Source organism: Canis aureus, chromosome 19, assembly GCF_053574225.1.
Source record: "Canis aureus isolate CA01 chromosome 19, VMU_Caureus_v.1.0, whole genome shotgun sequence".
NCBI lineage: Eukaryota > Metazoa > Chordata > Mammalia > Carnivora > Canidae > Canis > Canis aureus.
Window position 1 is genome coordinate 7319944 of NC_135629.1, and position 12126 is coordinate 7332069.

General features: G+C 38.0%; 1 protein-coding gene across 1 annotated transcript; it reads right to left on the reverse strand.

Moving 5' to 3' along the window:
- Positions 1–4642: 4642 nt before the first annotated feature.
- On the reverse strand, positions 4643–11169 carry LOC144291083 (uncharacterized). Its single transcript, XM_077860836.1, has 2 exons — positions 10986–11169; positions 4643–5760 (listed from the first exon to the last, which is right to left on the reverse strand). The coding sequence occupies exons 1-2, from the start codon at positions 11167–11169 to the stop codon at positions 5315–5317; spliced, it is 630 nt and encodes a 209-aa protein (XP_077716962.1). The 3' UTR covers positions 4643–5314.
- Positions 11170–12126: the final 957 nt, after the last annotated feature.

Sequence of the window (12126 nt, forward strand, 5' to 3'; positions counted from 1 at the left end):
TGTATGTATGCATGTATAGAAAAATGCAGAGGAAAAAACAAGCTTATGTTTTAATAGTGGTTATCTTTGGGTGGTGGGATGTAGTCAAGGTGATTCTTATTCTTTATCTTTTTCTGAACTTTTCAATTTTAAAAACAATAAATATGTATATTTTTCCCTTTTTTTGCATATTTTTCCTAATTAGAAAAAGTTGAAGCAATGTAATGAATTAATAGAAAATGAACTAAGTGACTATGTCTCTGGATTCAAGAAAAAGAAGCATTCACCCTTTATCTTTCTATTTCCCCACATTATTTTTACTCAAATAGTTGTCAGATTTTAAAAATTTATAAGGCCAAGAAATAACATTGGACCATTATATGTGGTGTATAAAATTATAACCTTGGGTCAAAATAAAGTTAAAAATAGACTTTTAATATATAAATAAAAAACATCTAAAGTAGTTTATTCTAGTGTTATTAGGCCAACACACAAAATACATTTTTATTTGCTATTAAGTTATGTCTCTTTTTGTTAAATAGCTAATATTTTTTACTTTTAATGTAACAAAATTTTGGTTTTAAAAAAGCTTATTCTTGTCATTTCCAAAAAAAGAGAGGGGAAAGGAGAGAGGAAGCTGTGCTTACTGGGAAAGTTGCAACATTCAGTTCGTAAGTACTTTTTGCTTGAGATATTTTTTTCAACTACTTCTCTTACATAAGAGCTCTGTAATATCTCCATAGGGAGAAATAACACTGGGCTACATTATGTCTTTTTAATTTTTCCTCCAGATAGTGTTTACAAATCAACAAGTAGGAATGACTCCATACTCAAAGTTATTAGCCAACATTGGTGTCCATTTGCCATTAAGGACAATTGGTAATTCTAACAATCAATGAGAGTTTATTTTAGGAGAAACCTTACTGAAATTTGCAGGAAATAACCTTTTTGTTCCAAAACAGCTGTCATTGAGCACCATTATATCTACAACAATTAAAATTATCTTTGGTGACTTTTAGCATTTGGCATTGCTCCATTATTGTTCAGTTAAATATTTTTCAAGTTTGCTAGGACTTTTGCCCACTGTGTGCTTACGGCCCTTTATTGTCAATATGTATCTCAGAATTCACCTTTGTGACATTACTTTTTTGTATTGTGGGAGAAAATGTAATTTCTGAAGTGAATTGCCTGAGAAATCAAGTAATATTTGTTAGGAAATTGCAGCACATAACTACAAATTACATACAAAAATAGGATTACAATTCATTGCATTATATTTGGCAACGAATATCCCTTTCTCTCTTTTTCTTGATCCTTGCAAAAAACTCCCAGTATAAAGAATTAGCTAATGTTCAGTGGACAAAAAGAGCAAAGGGTGACACATACTGTCATTTTAACAAATGTAATTGAAAATTGCAAAGAAAATGTCTAAGTTTAAGTCACCCAGGCTACAGGCAGGGGACTGATTGTCAAAAACAACACCAAACAAAAAAATACGATTTTCCATGGCAATAGAAGTCATAAACATGTTAGTTCAGCACCCATCCAAAATGAGTACTGTTTAGAAAAAAACAACAAACCTGAGATCCTGTAATATGTCGCCCCATCTAAATCTTTTTTTTTTAAATTTTTATTTATTTATGATAGTCACAGAGAGAGAGAGAGGCAGAGACATAGGCAGAGGGAGAAGCAGGCTCCATGCACCGGGAGCCCGACGTGGGATTCGATCCCGGGTCTCCAGGATCGCGCCCTGGGCCAAAGGCAGGCGCCAAACCGCTGCGCCACCCAGTGATCCCCCCATGTAAATCTTAAATAAGGCTTCATGTATCTGATTGTTTAATTTTGAAAAAAAGAAACATTTGTCTTCAGAAATGATTAAATATTGAAACACAATAGCTTAGAGACCCTAACTGCATCATATGATAAAAGGCAATACTTTTATAGTATCTCAGGCCTTGATTACTGTTAGTTTATTACTGTATTTTGAGTGAAAGAGTTTATTTGCCATGATTTTATTCAAACCAAAAAGGTATTTGAAGAATATTTAAAACTTATTACTCCTTACTCAAACCTAAAACACTGATACCAATGAACATTTCTTACCCCCTAGTACTTTTCTTGACACTTGCAAGCCCATAATTAACCTTTCAGACAAAAAAATCCTGGGAAGAATTTAGAAGGGTAAGTCAGGTCAAATTTATTTAAATCACTTCAATAATTTGCAGAAATTCAAAGCAATTTAAGTTTTGCACTATATATTTAGGGCACAAATTATCTTTATGCTGACTCCCTTTGACACTCTTCTCTGTTATGTCCCAGCAGATATTTTTATTTCTGAATTCCCCCCTCTCCCACCCAATTTCACATCATCAAATCGTGGACTGTTTTTGAGGAGAAATAGTAGTTAACAAAACTGGCTTTCTAACTCAGGGGATCAAAAATGGAGAGTGTGCAATATATTATTTAAAAAGCAGATGCAAAACTTCTATAAAATTTAAAATCTATGAACGACTTGACAAGATTCCAAATTGTTGAAAGGCCTTATGGGATACTAGTGATTTTTCTTTTCTTGGTATTTTCTGAATTTTTCAGAAATCGTATGTTTTTTTCATCTATTATTTATTGTGAGAAAAACAGTAAAACGGGGAAAAGTTTCCCATTGATCATGAAAGTGTGAATAAAATATGTAAAACACTGAATTTTTTCAAAGAATAAAAAATTACTTTTGTAAAAGAATCCAGGACTCTAAACTCTTCCTCTCATTTGTGGAACATAAAGTATATTTTGGATCAAAACATGGAACATTCCAGACAATGTGAAATCTAGAAAGGAACTGCACCTGTATCCCGATGCAGCGCCAAAAAACTATAGCTACTGAATAAATAGTCTTCCTAAATTAGGAAAAAGAATTCAAGTCTACTTTCCACTTACCACTATGCACAAAAGTGAGAGTTTTGCTCTTGGCATGAATATGATAGAAATTGTGGGATAGTATTAGCAAGATGGTATTTTTCGGAGTTTTATTACATGGAGCAGTTTTAAGTGGAAGAGTAGATATTGTAGAATATAACTCAGTGCTTTGCTTTAACTGAAAACTTGATGATTTTTTAAATTAAACTATAGCTATTTGCTCTGTAAGTTTTAATAATTATTTGATTAATTACTTTCCTCAAAAGTATTACTTGCGACAGAGACATTGTATATTTGAGGATTTGCTTACCTAAACTGATGCTTTTGGTAGAGCTGAATTAAGCTTCTGCAGAATTTTCTGTGAGAAGAGTAACATTCACATAGTAGTAATTCTGAAAAAGTGATCTTTTTCATTGGAAAATATGAAGCAATGTGTACAGAAAGCTGCAAAATCTGGAGTTATAGGCCTATTAGGCAAGGGACATCTGAACCAAAAAAGAATTAAATCATGGCTAAATCACTACAGCAAAAGTAGTAATCAATAAAGGGAAGAAGTTATTAACATGACTTTTTGGAACACAATTTTAGTACAATCATTAAAAAATAATCAGAAGTTTGTAAAAGAATTCTGAGAGAGAAGAGGCATGAGATAAAGAGGGAAGTTGAGAAAGAAGAATGAGTATGTGACCAGACATGTGATGTTGCCATTATTTTTATTATTTTGCAGAAAACCTCAGACTAACCAGGAGAGAGGACTGAGGAGATGAGCTAAAATTTCGCTTCTAGACTCTATCTTTTGCTCATGTCTTGTATTTTTCCTCTAAAAATTGTGTGTGTGTATATGTGTGTGTTTGTCCAAACACACCCCAAAAGGGTGTAGAAATATTTCTTGAATATTCTGTGGTTTATGATGAAAATTGAAAAGCAAATGAAGCATGTGGAATGGTTCTCAGACAGATACAGACAGACCAAAATTAAATCTTCACCCTTGCATTTTGAATTTCAACAGAGCTATGGTTGGTTTTTTTAAAGTCTGATGTTTTGGTTGCACTCATTTTCGTACTTTTTTTTTTTTTTTTTTTTTTTGCAGTCATCTTAGCAAATGCTTAAGAAACCTAAATTGACAAAACAGATTCCAAACTAGTCAAATGAAGTGTATTTCTTTTTTTGTCGAACCTTTTTCTTAATCTTCCAGTTTCTCCATTTATCAGAATTTGAAGCTGCTCTTAAATTTTCTGGGTTTGGTGATATCTATCTATCTATCTATCTATCTATCTATCTACCTATCTATCTATGCCACGCTTGTATTAGATACTGGATATACAACACCGAAAATTCAGAAAAGTTTCCCGGGCTTGCTGTACATCATCAGTTCTTTCCCAAAAAAGTTTGTAAAGGTTTTAACGATCTCTACAGCAGTATCAAAAATAATTTCTCCTTTCTGACTTAGAAAACAAGAACATTAGCCATTATTTGTTTCTAAGTAATTTTCCACATGCCAGTCATCCTATCTTGGAACCCCTCGATCTCAGACCAAACCCCTCTAACTCGTGTATGACTTTTCCCATGTGACTCTTTAAATAAATTCTAGGGTTTTTCCCATAATTAATTAATCTCAGAAATCAAAATGAAACATGTCACCAGGGTCTTATTTAAAGCCAAGAAATTTATTGGCTATTATCCAGCCTTCCTTCTAAATTAAACAACCTCAAACGTTATTCTTACCATCCTTGCTTCTTGGTTTTTGTTGTTGTTGTTGTTGTTGTTTTGGTGGTGTGTTAGTTTAATGGGCACCTTATGGAAAAATTCTAGAATAGCTTACACTATCCAGTTTTTTAGTGGGGTAAAGCCCCACTTTAAACACTGAAATACAGAGTTCTCTGTTTACATGATCACTGGCTGCGTGAGAGGGGGAACTTTGTTTTGTTCACAGTAGATCCACAGGGTTTCCGTGAAGCTTGGTCTTCAGAGGGAACTTAGTAAATGTTTGCTGAATGAATGAAGCAGGCCCTGGTTGGCTCTGTCGACTGCTTGCAGCTTCTGGGTCAGTGTCCTAGGCATAGCTGCAGGGGCCTGGCAACCCCGGCTTAGGTTGCATGCAATATGAAGGCGATCTTAGGGTTAAACCTGTTGGGGTCCAATCCATCCAGTGCCTCCTTCAACTGGGCTTGGCTGCCAGGTACATTGACTTTGGGGTGCTCTTGGTGCCGGCGCTGTTGTTCTTCCAGCTTCCTCTCTGCCTCCTTGCGTTGCTCCTCACCCAGTGACTCCAGATAACGGTGTCTCTCATGTTCCAGCATCTTGTAGCGTTTGAACTCTTCGTGATGGGCCGCGTCATCCTGGGCCAGGGCCCAGGTGGCCCCTCTGGATCAGCATCTCCAGGTCCCAGGCCTCAAAGGTGTGCTGATTCTGAGGGTCCAGGTGCTCAACCAGCTTCAGGAGGCTCAGATGATCCAACTGTATGTACATTGGGCTCCTGCTCTGCATCCTTCTTGGCCTTGAGCAGCATCCGCAGCCGAGACACCTCCTGTCGCTTGAGCCCATCCGGCTTGGTGAGGACATGGTGGCTGACAAAGTCCAGCTCCCGGCTCAGCTCTCCACTCTTGATGTCCTCGGCATTGGCAGCCGGCAGCTTCTCTTGGAAATGCCCATCCGTCTCCAGCACGTTGATGACTTCCTGGAGGTACCGGTGGTAGGACAGGCCGGTGGCAGGGCTCTCCTGCTTGGGCGCCCCCGCTCCAGGGGCACCGCCAGCACAGGCGCAGCCGCAGTGGTGCCCAGAGGAGCGGGGCTGCGGGGCCGCGCGGGGCCCAGAGGAAGGCGTGGCGGCCTGACCTTTCCATCCCCGCAGAGGGCGTCTCCCGGGCGCTTCTTGGTTTTAGGCCTTTTCTCTCCCGACAATTGGAGCACGTATAAGAGTTTTGATATGTCCACGTTTTAACCAAGACCACATTTATGTTTTATTGTGATGATATGTAAGGAAACTTTGCTCTAAAATGTCCATAGCTCTGTGCTTTGAAAAAAATATACACAATAGAAATCAATTTCCCCATCCCCAGTATTAAAATGCTATTATAATATTTTTCATTTTTTTGGAAAGTTCCAAGAGATAGCAGCTTAAAAATCTTTTCTCCAAGTCTGACTCTTTAGGCCTGTTAACAATTTAACGTACAACGAAATCTTTATGATTTATAAATGGATTACTTGAATTATACTTTATCTTTAATGACTCAGTTCTTCCTCACCTTTGCCACTTGGCCAGGTTGAAGGATGCCGAACATGAAGCTGAACTCAGTCAAGGTCAAACATGCAGAGTGTAATCATGGGGTGTGTGTGTGTGTGTGTGTGTGCACGTGTGTGAGCATGAGAGAGACGGATTCAATTCCCAAGGCAAATTGAGATTACCTTTTTTTTTTAAGTAAAAGAAGTCTCTCTTTTGTCCAGTTAGATAAAACACTACATATAACTTAAGAAAAAGCTGGGTACCTCTTCTCCCTCGCTCCCTCCTCTTTGCCCTCCTTTCCTCTCCCACTCTTTTCCTTCCTTCCTTCCTTCCTTCCTTCCTTCCTTCCTTCCTTCCTTCCTTCCTTCCTTCTTCCTTCCTTCCTTCCTTCCTTCCTTCCTTCCTTCCTTCCTTCCTTCCTTCCATCCTTCCCAACAGTCTCCTCTGAGCCAAAAGCATAGGATTCCTTGGCTGCAACCTAGGCAGGATAGCTTCCCATGTATCCCTCAGTATGCACACAGCTGGTCCTTGGTTGGATGTTGGTCTGGCTGTTGTGACCTCCCCTCCCAGCCCCTCTGCCCTGCAGCCCGCAGTCCCCAGAATCCCTGTGCATCTCCACTGACTCATCTCAGACCTACGATACTCCCTCCACCCCATCTCCCTCCTCTGCCCCTTGCCTTGGTCTTTCTCTTTCTGTGTCTGTGTCTGTCTGAATGCCTTCCTCTGTTTCCATGTCTGCTCTTCTCCCTCCCTGCTTCTCTCACACTTATTCACATTTTCTCCATTTTCTTTCTTGAATTTAGATGAAAGAGCTGGTGATTTAATAAATTTCTATGTCTTTAAAGATAGAATTGCTGTGGCTTCTAATATTTTTTTTTCTACGAGTCAGTGACCTTTGACAAGAGAAAGCCTTCTTACTAGGGCTTACAGAACTGCTGCTTAGAAAATGTGTGAGCAACCCCAGCAGCTGCTGTTCATCTAAGTTTCTTATGATAATTTTAGAAAGAAAATATCATAAACATTGAAGAGCATACTTATCCTTGGGTAGAGTTGCCAGATTTAGTGAATAAAAATACAGAACACCAGTTAAATTTAAATTTCAGATAAACAGGGGGATCCCTGGGTGACTCAGTGGTTTAATGCCTGTCTTTGGCCCAGGGGGTGATCCTGGAGTCCCGCATCGGGCTCCCTGCATGGAGCCTGCTTCTCCCTCTGCCTGTGTCTCTGCCTCTCTTTCTCTCTGTGTGTGTGTGTGTCTCTCATGAATAAATAAATTTTTAAAAATCTTAAAAAAAATTTTCAGATAAACAATGAGTAATTGCCTGGTATTAAGTATTTTCATGCAATATTTGAGACATGTGTGTACTAAAAAAAGTATTCTTTCTTTATCAGTTGTTTATCTGGGTATTCAGTATTTATGGTTGATATTTTATACATATGTAATGTTTGTAGCCAGCTATTTTCTGTATTTAGAAGTCTTTGTGCAGTTTCCCATTGAGATTTTACTGCCCCTGTATGGCCATCAGATAAAAGTGAGTAATGGTGAAAAAACTATAATTAAAATTAATTTTGCTATTTACTTGTTCTGGCATGAGGTTCTATGGGAGGGAACAGTCCATTTCTTATCTATTTGTCCCCCACTAATACTGAATTCAAAATAACATATTGCCTTTCTATTTTCCACCTTTGGTATATATCTTCTTTCACTTCCTTCCAATTCCATCTAAAATGTAGATGGTTGAAGGAGAAAAATGTACCTACATATTCAATTCCTTATCACCTCCCTCTGAAACAGGCACTTGTTTACTTAATAAACATTGTAAAAAAGGGCAGCATTTCTGAACCTCTTATAAAAAGTCAGGTTTATATTTGCACTAGCTAGACTTTCTTCTTAATCATTGTCTCATTAAGAAAAAAATACCTGGAAAAAAAGTGTAGGTAACTATAGTAGTAATAATAGCTAGCACTTTTTGAGCGCTTACCATTTTGTCAGGCACTATTGAAACATTATATATAAAATGGCTTAAATCATGTAAATCCCCAAAACCAATGAGGTAGGCACTATTATCATCCCTACTTTAGAGATGAGAAACTGAGGCTTGGGAAAGCTAGGTAACACCCAGTTTCCTCTGTTATTAACATATTACATTAGTATGGTAACTTTGTCACAATTAATGTACCAACATTGATCTATTATTATAAAAGTCCATGCTTCATTCAGACTTCCTTAGTTTTTACTTAATGTCCCTTTTCTATTCTAGGATCCTACCCAGGACACCACATTACATTCAGTCCTCCTGTCTCCTTGGCTATAACAGTTTCTCAGACTTTCTTCTTCTTCTTCTTCTTCTTTTTTTTTTACTTCTACTTTACTTTCTTTTTGATGACCTTGACAGTTTTGAAGAGTACTACTCAGATATTTTGTAGAATATTTCTCAATTCTTATTTGTCTGGTGTTTTACTCATGTTTAGAATAGAGTTACAGGTTTTGGGGAGAAAGATAATAAAGTGGCGTTCTCAACATATCGCGTCAACCTTGATCACCTGGCTGAGGTAGTAGTGCTTGTCAAGTTTCTCCAATGTGAGGTGACTCTTTAAAAAAAAAAAAAAGAAAAAGAAAAGGATTTATTTCTTTATGATAGACCGAGAGAGAGAGGCAGAGACAGAGGAGGAGGGAGAAGCAAGCTCCATGCCGGCAGCCCAACGCGGGACTCGATCCCCTGACTCCAGGATCGCCCCTGAGCCAAAGGCAGGCACCAAACTGCTGAGCCACCCAGGGATCCCGAGATGATTCTTTTCTCCCCTCTTTTTATACTGTACTCTTTGGAAGGAAGTCACCATTCCCAACCCCCACTTACTGGGTAGAGAGTTATAACTGAGCTATTATTACAAGAACAGCTTTATTGAGATAGAATTCGCATACCTTAAAATTGATCTGTTTGAAGTGTACAGTTCAGTGGTTTTCAAAATGTTGGCAGAGTTGTGCAAACATCACCACAACCAACTTTAAAACATTTTTACCTCCCCCGAAAGAAACTCCATACCTATTGACAGTCATTTCCCTCCCCACCTCCCTCCCCCAGCGTGACAACCTAATCTGCTTTCTGTTTTCTGAACATTTCACATGAATGGAGTCATGGTGTTTTGTGACTGGCTTTTTTCATTTAGCATAATACTTTTGTAGCACATTCATGTTATAGTACGTACTTCATTGCTCTTTATTGCTGAATAATATTCTATTGTATGGATATACCACATTTTGTTTACCTATCCATCAGCTGATAGACATTTGGATTGCTTTCCTTTTTTGACTACCATGAATAGTGTTGGTATTCACATTTGGACACAAGTTTTTATGTGACTAGTGTTTTCATTTTTTTTTGGCCATATATCTAGGAGTCAAGTCGATGGGTATAATTTAGCTGTTTTTAAAATAAGAAAAACATGGCTGACTAGGCTGTGGGCTGGTCCTGCTTTCAATTATTCACATGGACTAGAAAAACTGAGCTGATTGCCCAATAAAGCCATAACACAAGGCCCCACCTCTAAACCATTGGCAGGTAACCAAATTGTAAGCCTGTTGACCAAGATGAGGGAAAATAGTTTCATAAAAGCCTGACCACACATCCCATTCTATAAACCTATGGCAAATAATGCAGTTTATATGCACTAAAAAAAAAAAAAAAAAAATGCAGATCCCATAAAATCACTTGTTTCTGTTAAAAAGTTATGATGAAAAAAGAAAAAAGTTATGATGAGAAAGCTTTGCTTCTCCTAGGTCTAGATGTCCTTCAAGATGCATGGAGTAGGTCATTTACCTAAATCCTCTTTTTGAAATTCTTCTATTGCTGCCACTGTCACTGTTAGGACTGAGTATTAATTATCAAGAAAACAGGCACTAGGCAAGGAGCAGTAGCCACTATTTTCTAGTGTATGGGATATATGTATCATTTTAAGGAAGTATTTGATAGCAGGAAAAAATACATGATTATATAATGTTAAGCACAGACACTTCTACACTGGATAATGGGGCAGGAGGAGAAGAGAAACAGAAAAAAAAACAGCAAATCTAAAGCCTGGACTGCCACTCCTTCCCATTATCCATTCATGGTAGGAACTAGTCCAGGTAAACAGCAATTTTAAAAAGTCAAAAGATACTTGATCATATTCCTGGTGGAAAGAAATGAAACTCAAGTAATTTGTCACACATATCATATTATTCCCTTAAAAATAAGCAGTCTATCAGTGCTTCCAAATAAATGCCTTTGACCATATCCATTATTCCTTTGAAATACAATCACCAAAATTAAGCAGGACACTTAGGGCTAGTCCTTTAGCAGAGAATAAGAAAGGGGGAAATAAGTCTATTTGTAATGAATAATAACATGCCAGAAGGTAGTGGTTCACACAACCTTGTCATGTCTTTCTTTTGTTCCTTGTTCCCTCTCCAAGAATCTATGATAGGGTCCCACACAAATGGAGGAAAATAACTGTTGGCTGATTCTAACTGATTTACTTCTGTATCTACCTCTAGAATTTTGCTGACTCCTGATTGAAAAGATACTTATTAAGCAATCTGTGAAAACACAAGTCATAGTCTGGTCCCCCTATGTAAGGTATGCATTAGATGAGGGTGCTATACAAAAGAAAGTGACAGGAGATTGTTTTTTTAAAAGTATGTAATCTAAAACAAAGCCTAAAATGAGGCCATACACCTAGAACAAAGTCCTTAAAATGAGCTAGGTTAGCATGTGGCTTAGAATAAGGGATCTTTGGCTGGTATCCACGTGACGAAATCTGAGGAAAAAGTTTACCTCGGGAAGAGGAATAGAAACTCTTTTCCTGGGGACATTTCCAAACAGACTAGATGTACCTCTGCTTGGAATGATGTAGACCAGAGCTGGTGTGTGGGGAATGTGTTTCGGGCGTGCAGAGATAATGATCATTTCAGCCGTAAGGGAAGCTGTGCAGGGCCTGGGGCCCACAGAGACCCAAGACTGATCATCTTTGTCCACAAACGTCCTCTTGGATAGGCCTCTGTGCCACATAAACGCCATTTTCTATGTGCTCCACAATGTGAAAAAGGTTGAGAAGCTCATATTTAGGTGAAGCTTCCCAGAGACTGAACTACATGATTATTCAGTAAGGATAAAGGATATAATAAATTCCTCATCATTTCTTCTCATGAAGATAAACAATGATGTAATAATTACAAGACGTTTTTTAATCTAGCTTTTAGAATTTGACTTTGTATTCATTAATTTGTTTGTTTGCTTGTTTGTTTAGATTTTGTTTTTAAGGGGATCCCTGGGTGGCTCAGTGGTTGAGCAACTGCCTTCAGCTCAGGATGTGATCCCAGGATCTGGGATCAAGTCCCACATCGGGTTCCCTGAGAGGAGCCTGCTTCTCCCTCTGCCTATGTCTCTGCCTCTCTGTGTCTCTCATGAATAAATAAATAAAATCTTTAAAAAAAAAAAAAAGATCTTGTTTTTAAATGAAAATATGGCTACTTCTTAGCAAGTCGGGACTGACGTGTTTTAGCAGGCATTATGCACTCAACATGAAGTCACATTAGCCAGGACCTTCAGAAAGTTTCAGTGCCTTGATGGTCTACTTAAGTTAGTATGATTCTTGGTATCCCGATTCTGATAACTGAGGTTCTGCACTATTTCTCTGCCTGAGTTTTTGTCTTGGTGTTTTGCCTGGCACCCCAGAACCCTTCAGACCTTAGGCCCTGTCTTGTTCTTACAAATCTCTCCTCCAAAAGAATGAATGTCTGCTCCTAAAATCAAGCCCACGGCGTTCCAGGGAAAAAAAAAATCCAAATAGCATCTGTAGATAAACACTTTCAGAGAGATTGCGAGTAGTCCAGCATTACTAAAATGAAGTGGAAAGATCTCAGGAGAGTAAAATATAAAATGAGAACGTAAGGAACACATCATGAAAGATCTTATATGTCATTGTAAGGGTATATAATATGATCCTGTCCTGCTGAGGACATAATATGGATATAG

What these genes read in the sequence shown, in the direction of transcription:
- LOC144291083 (XM_077860836.1), bottom strand. Translation starts at nt 11,169, where the DNA reads ATGGCGTTTATGTGGCACAGAGGCCTATCCAAGAGGACGTTTGTGGAC. An exon ending in CTACATCATTCCAAGCAGAG is followed by an intron (nt 5,761 to 10,985) that starts GTACATCTAGTC and finishes CCTAAAACCAAG; the next exon opens with AAGCGCCCGGGAGACGCCCT.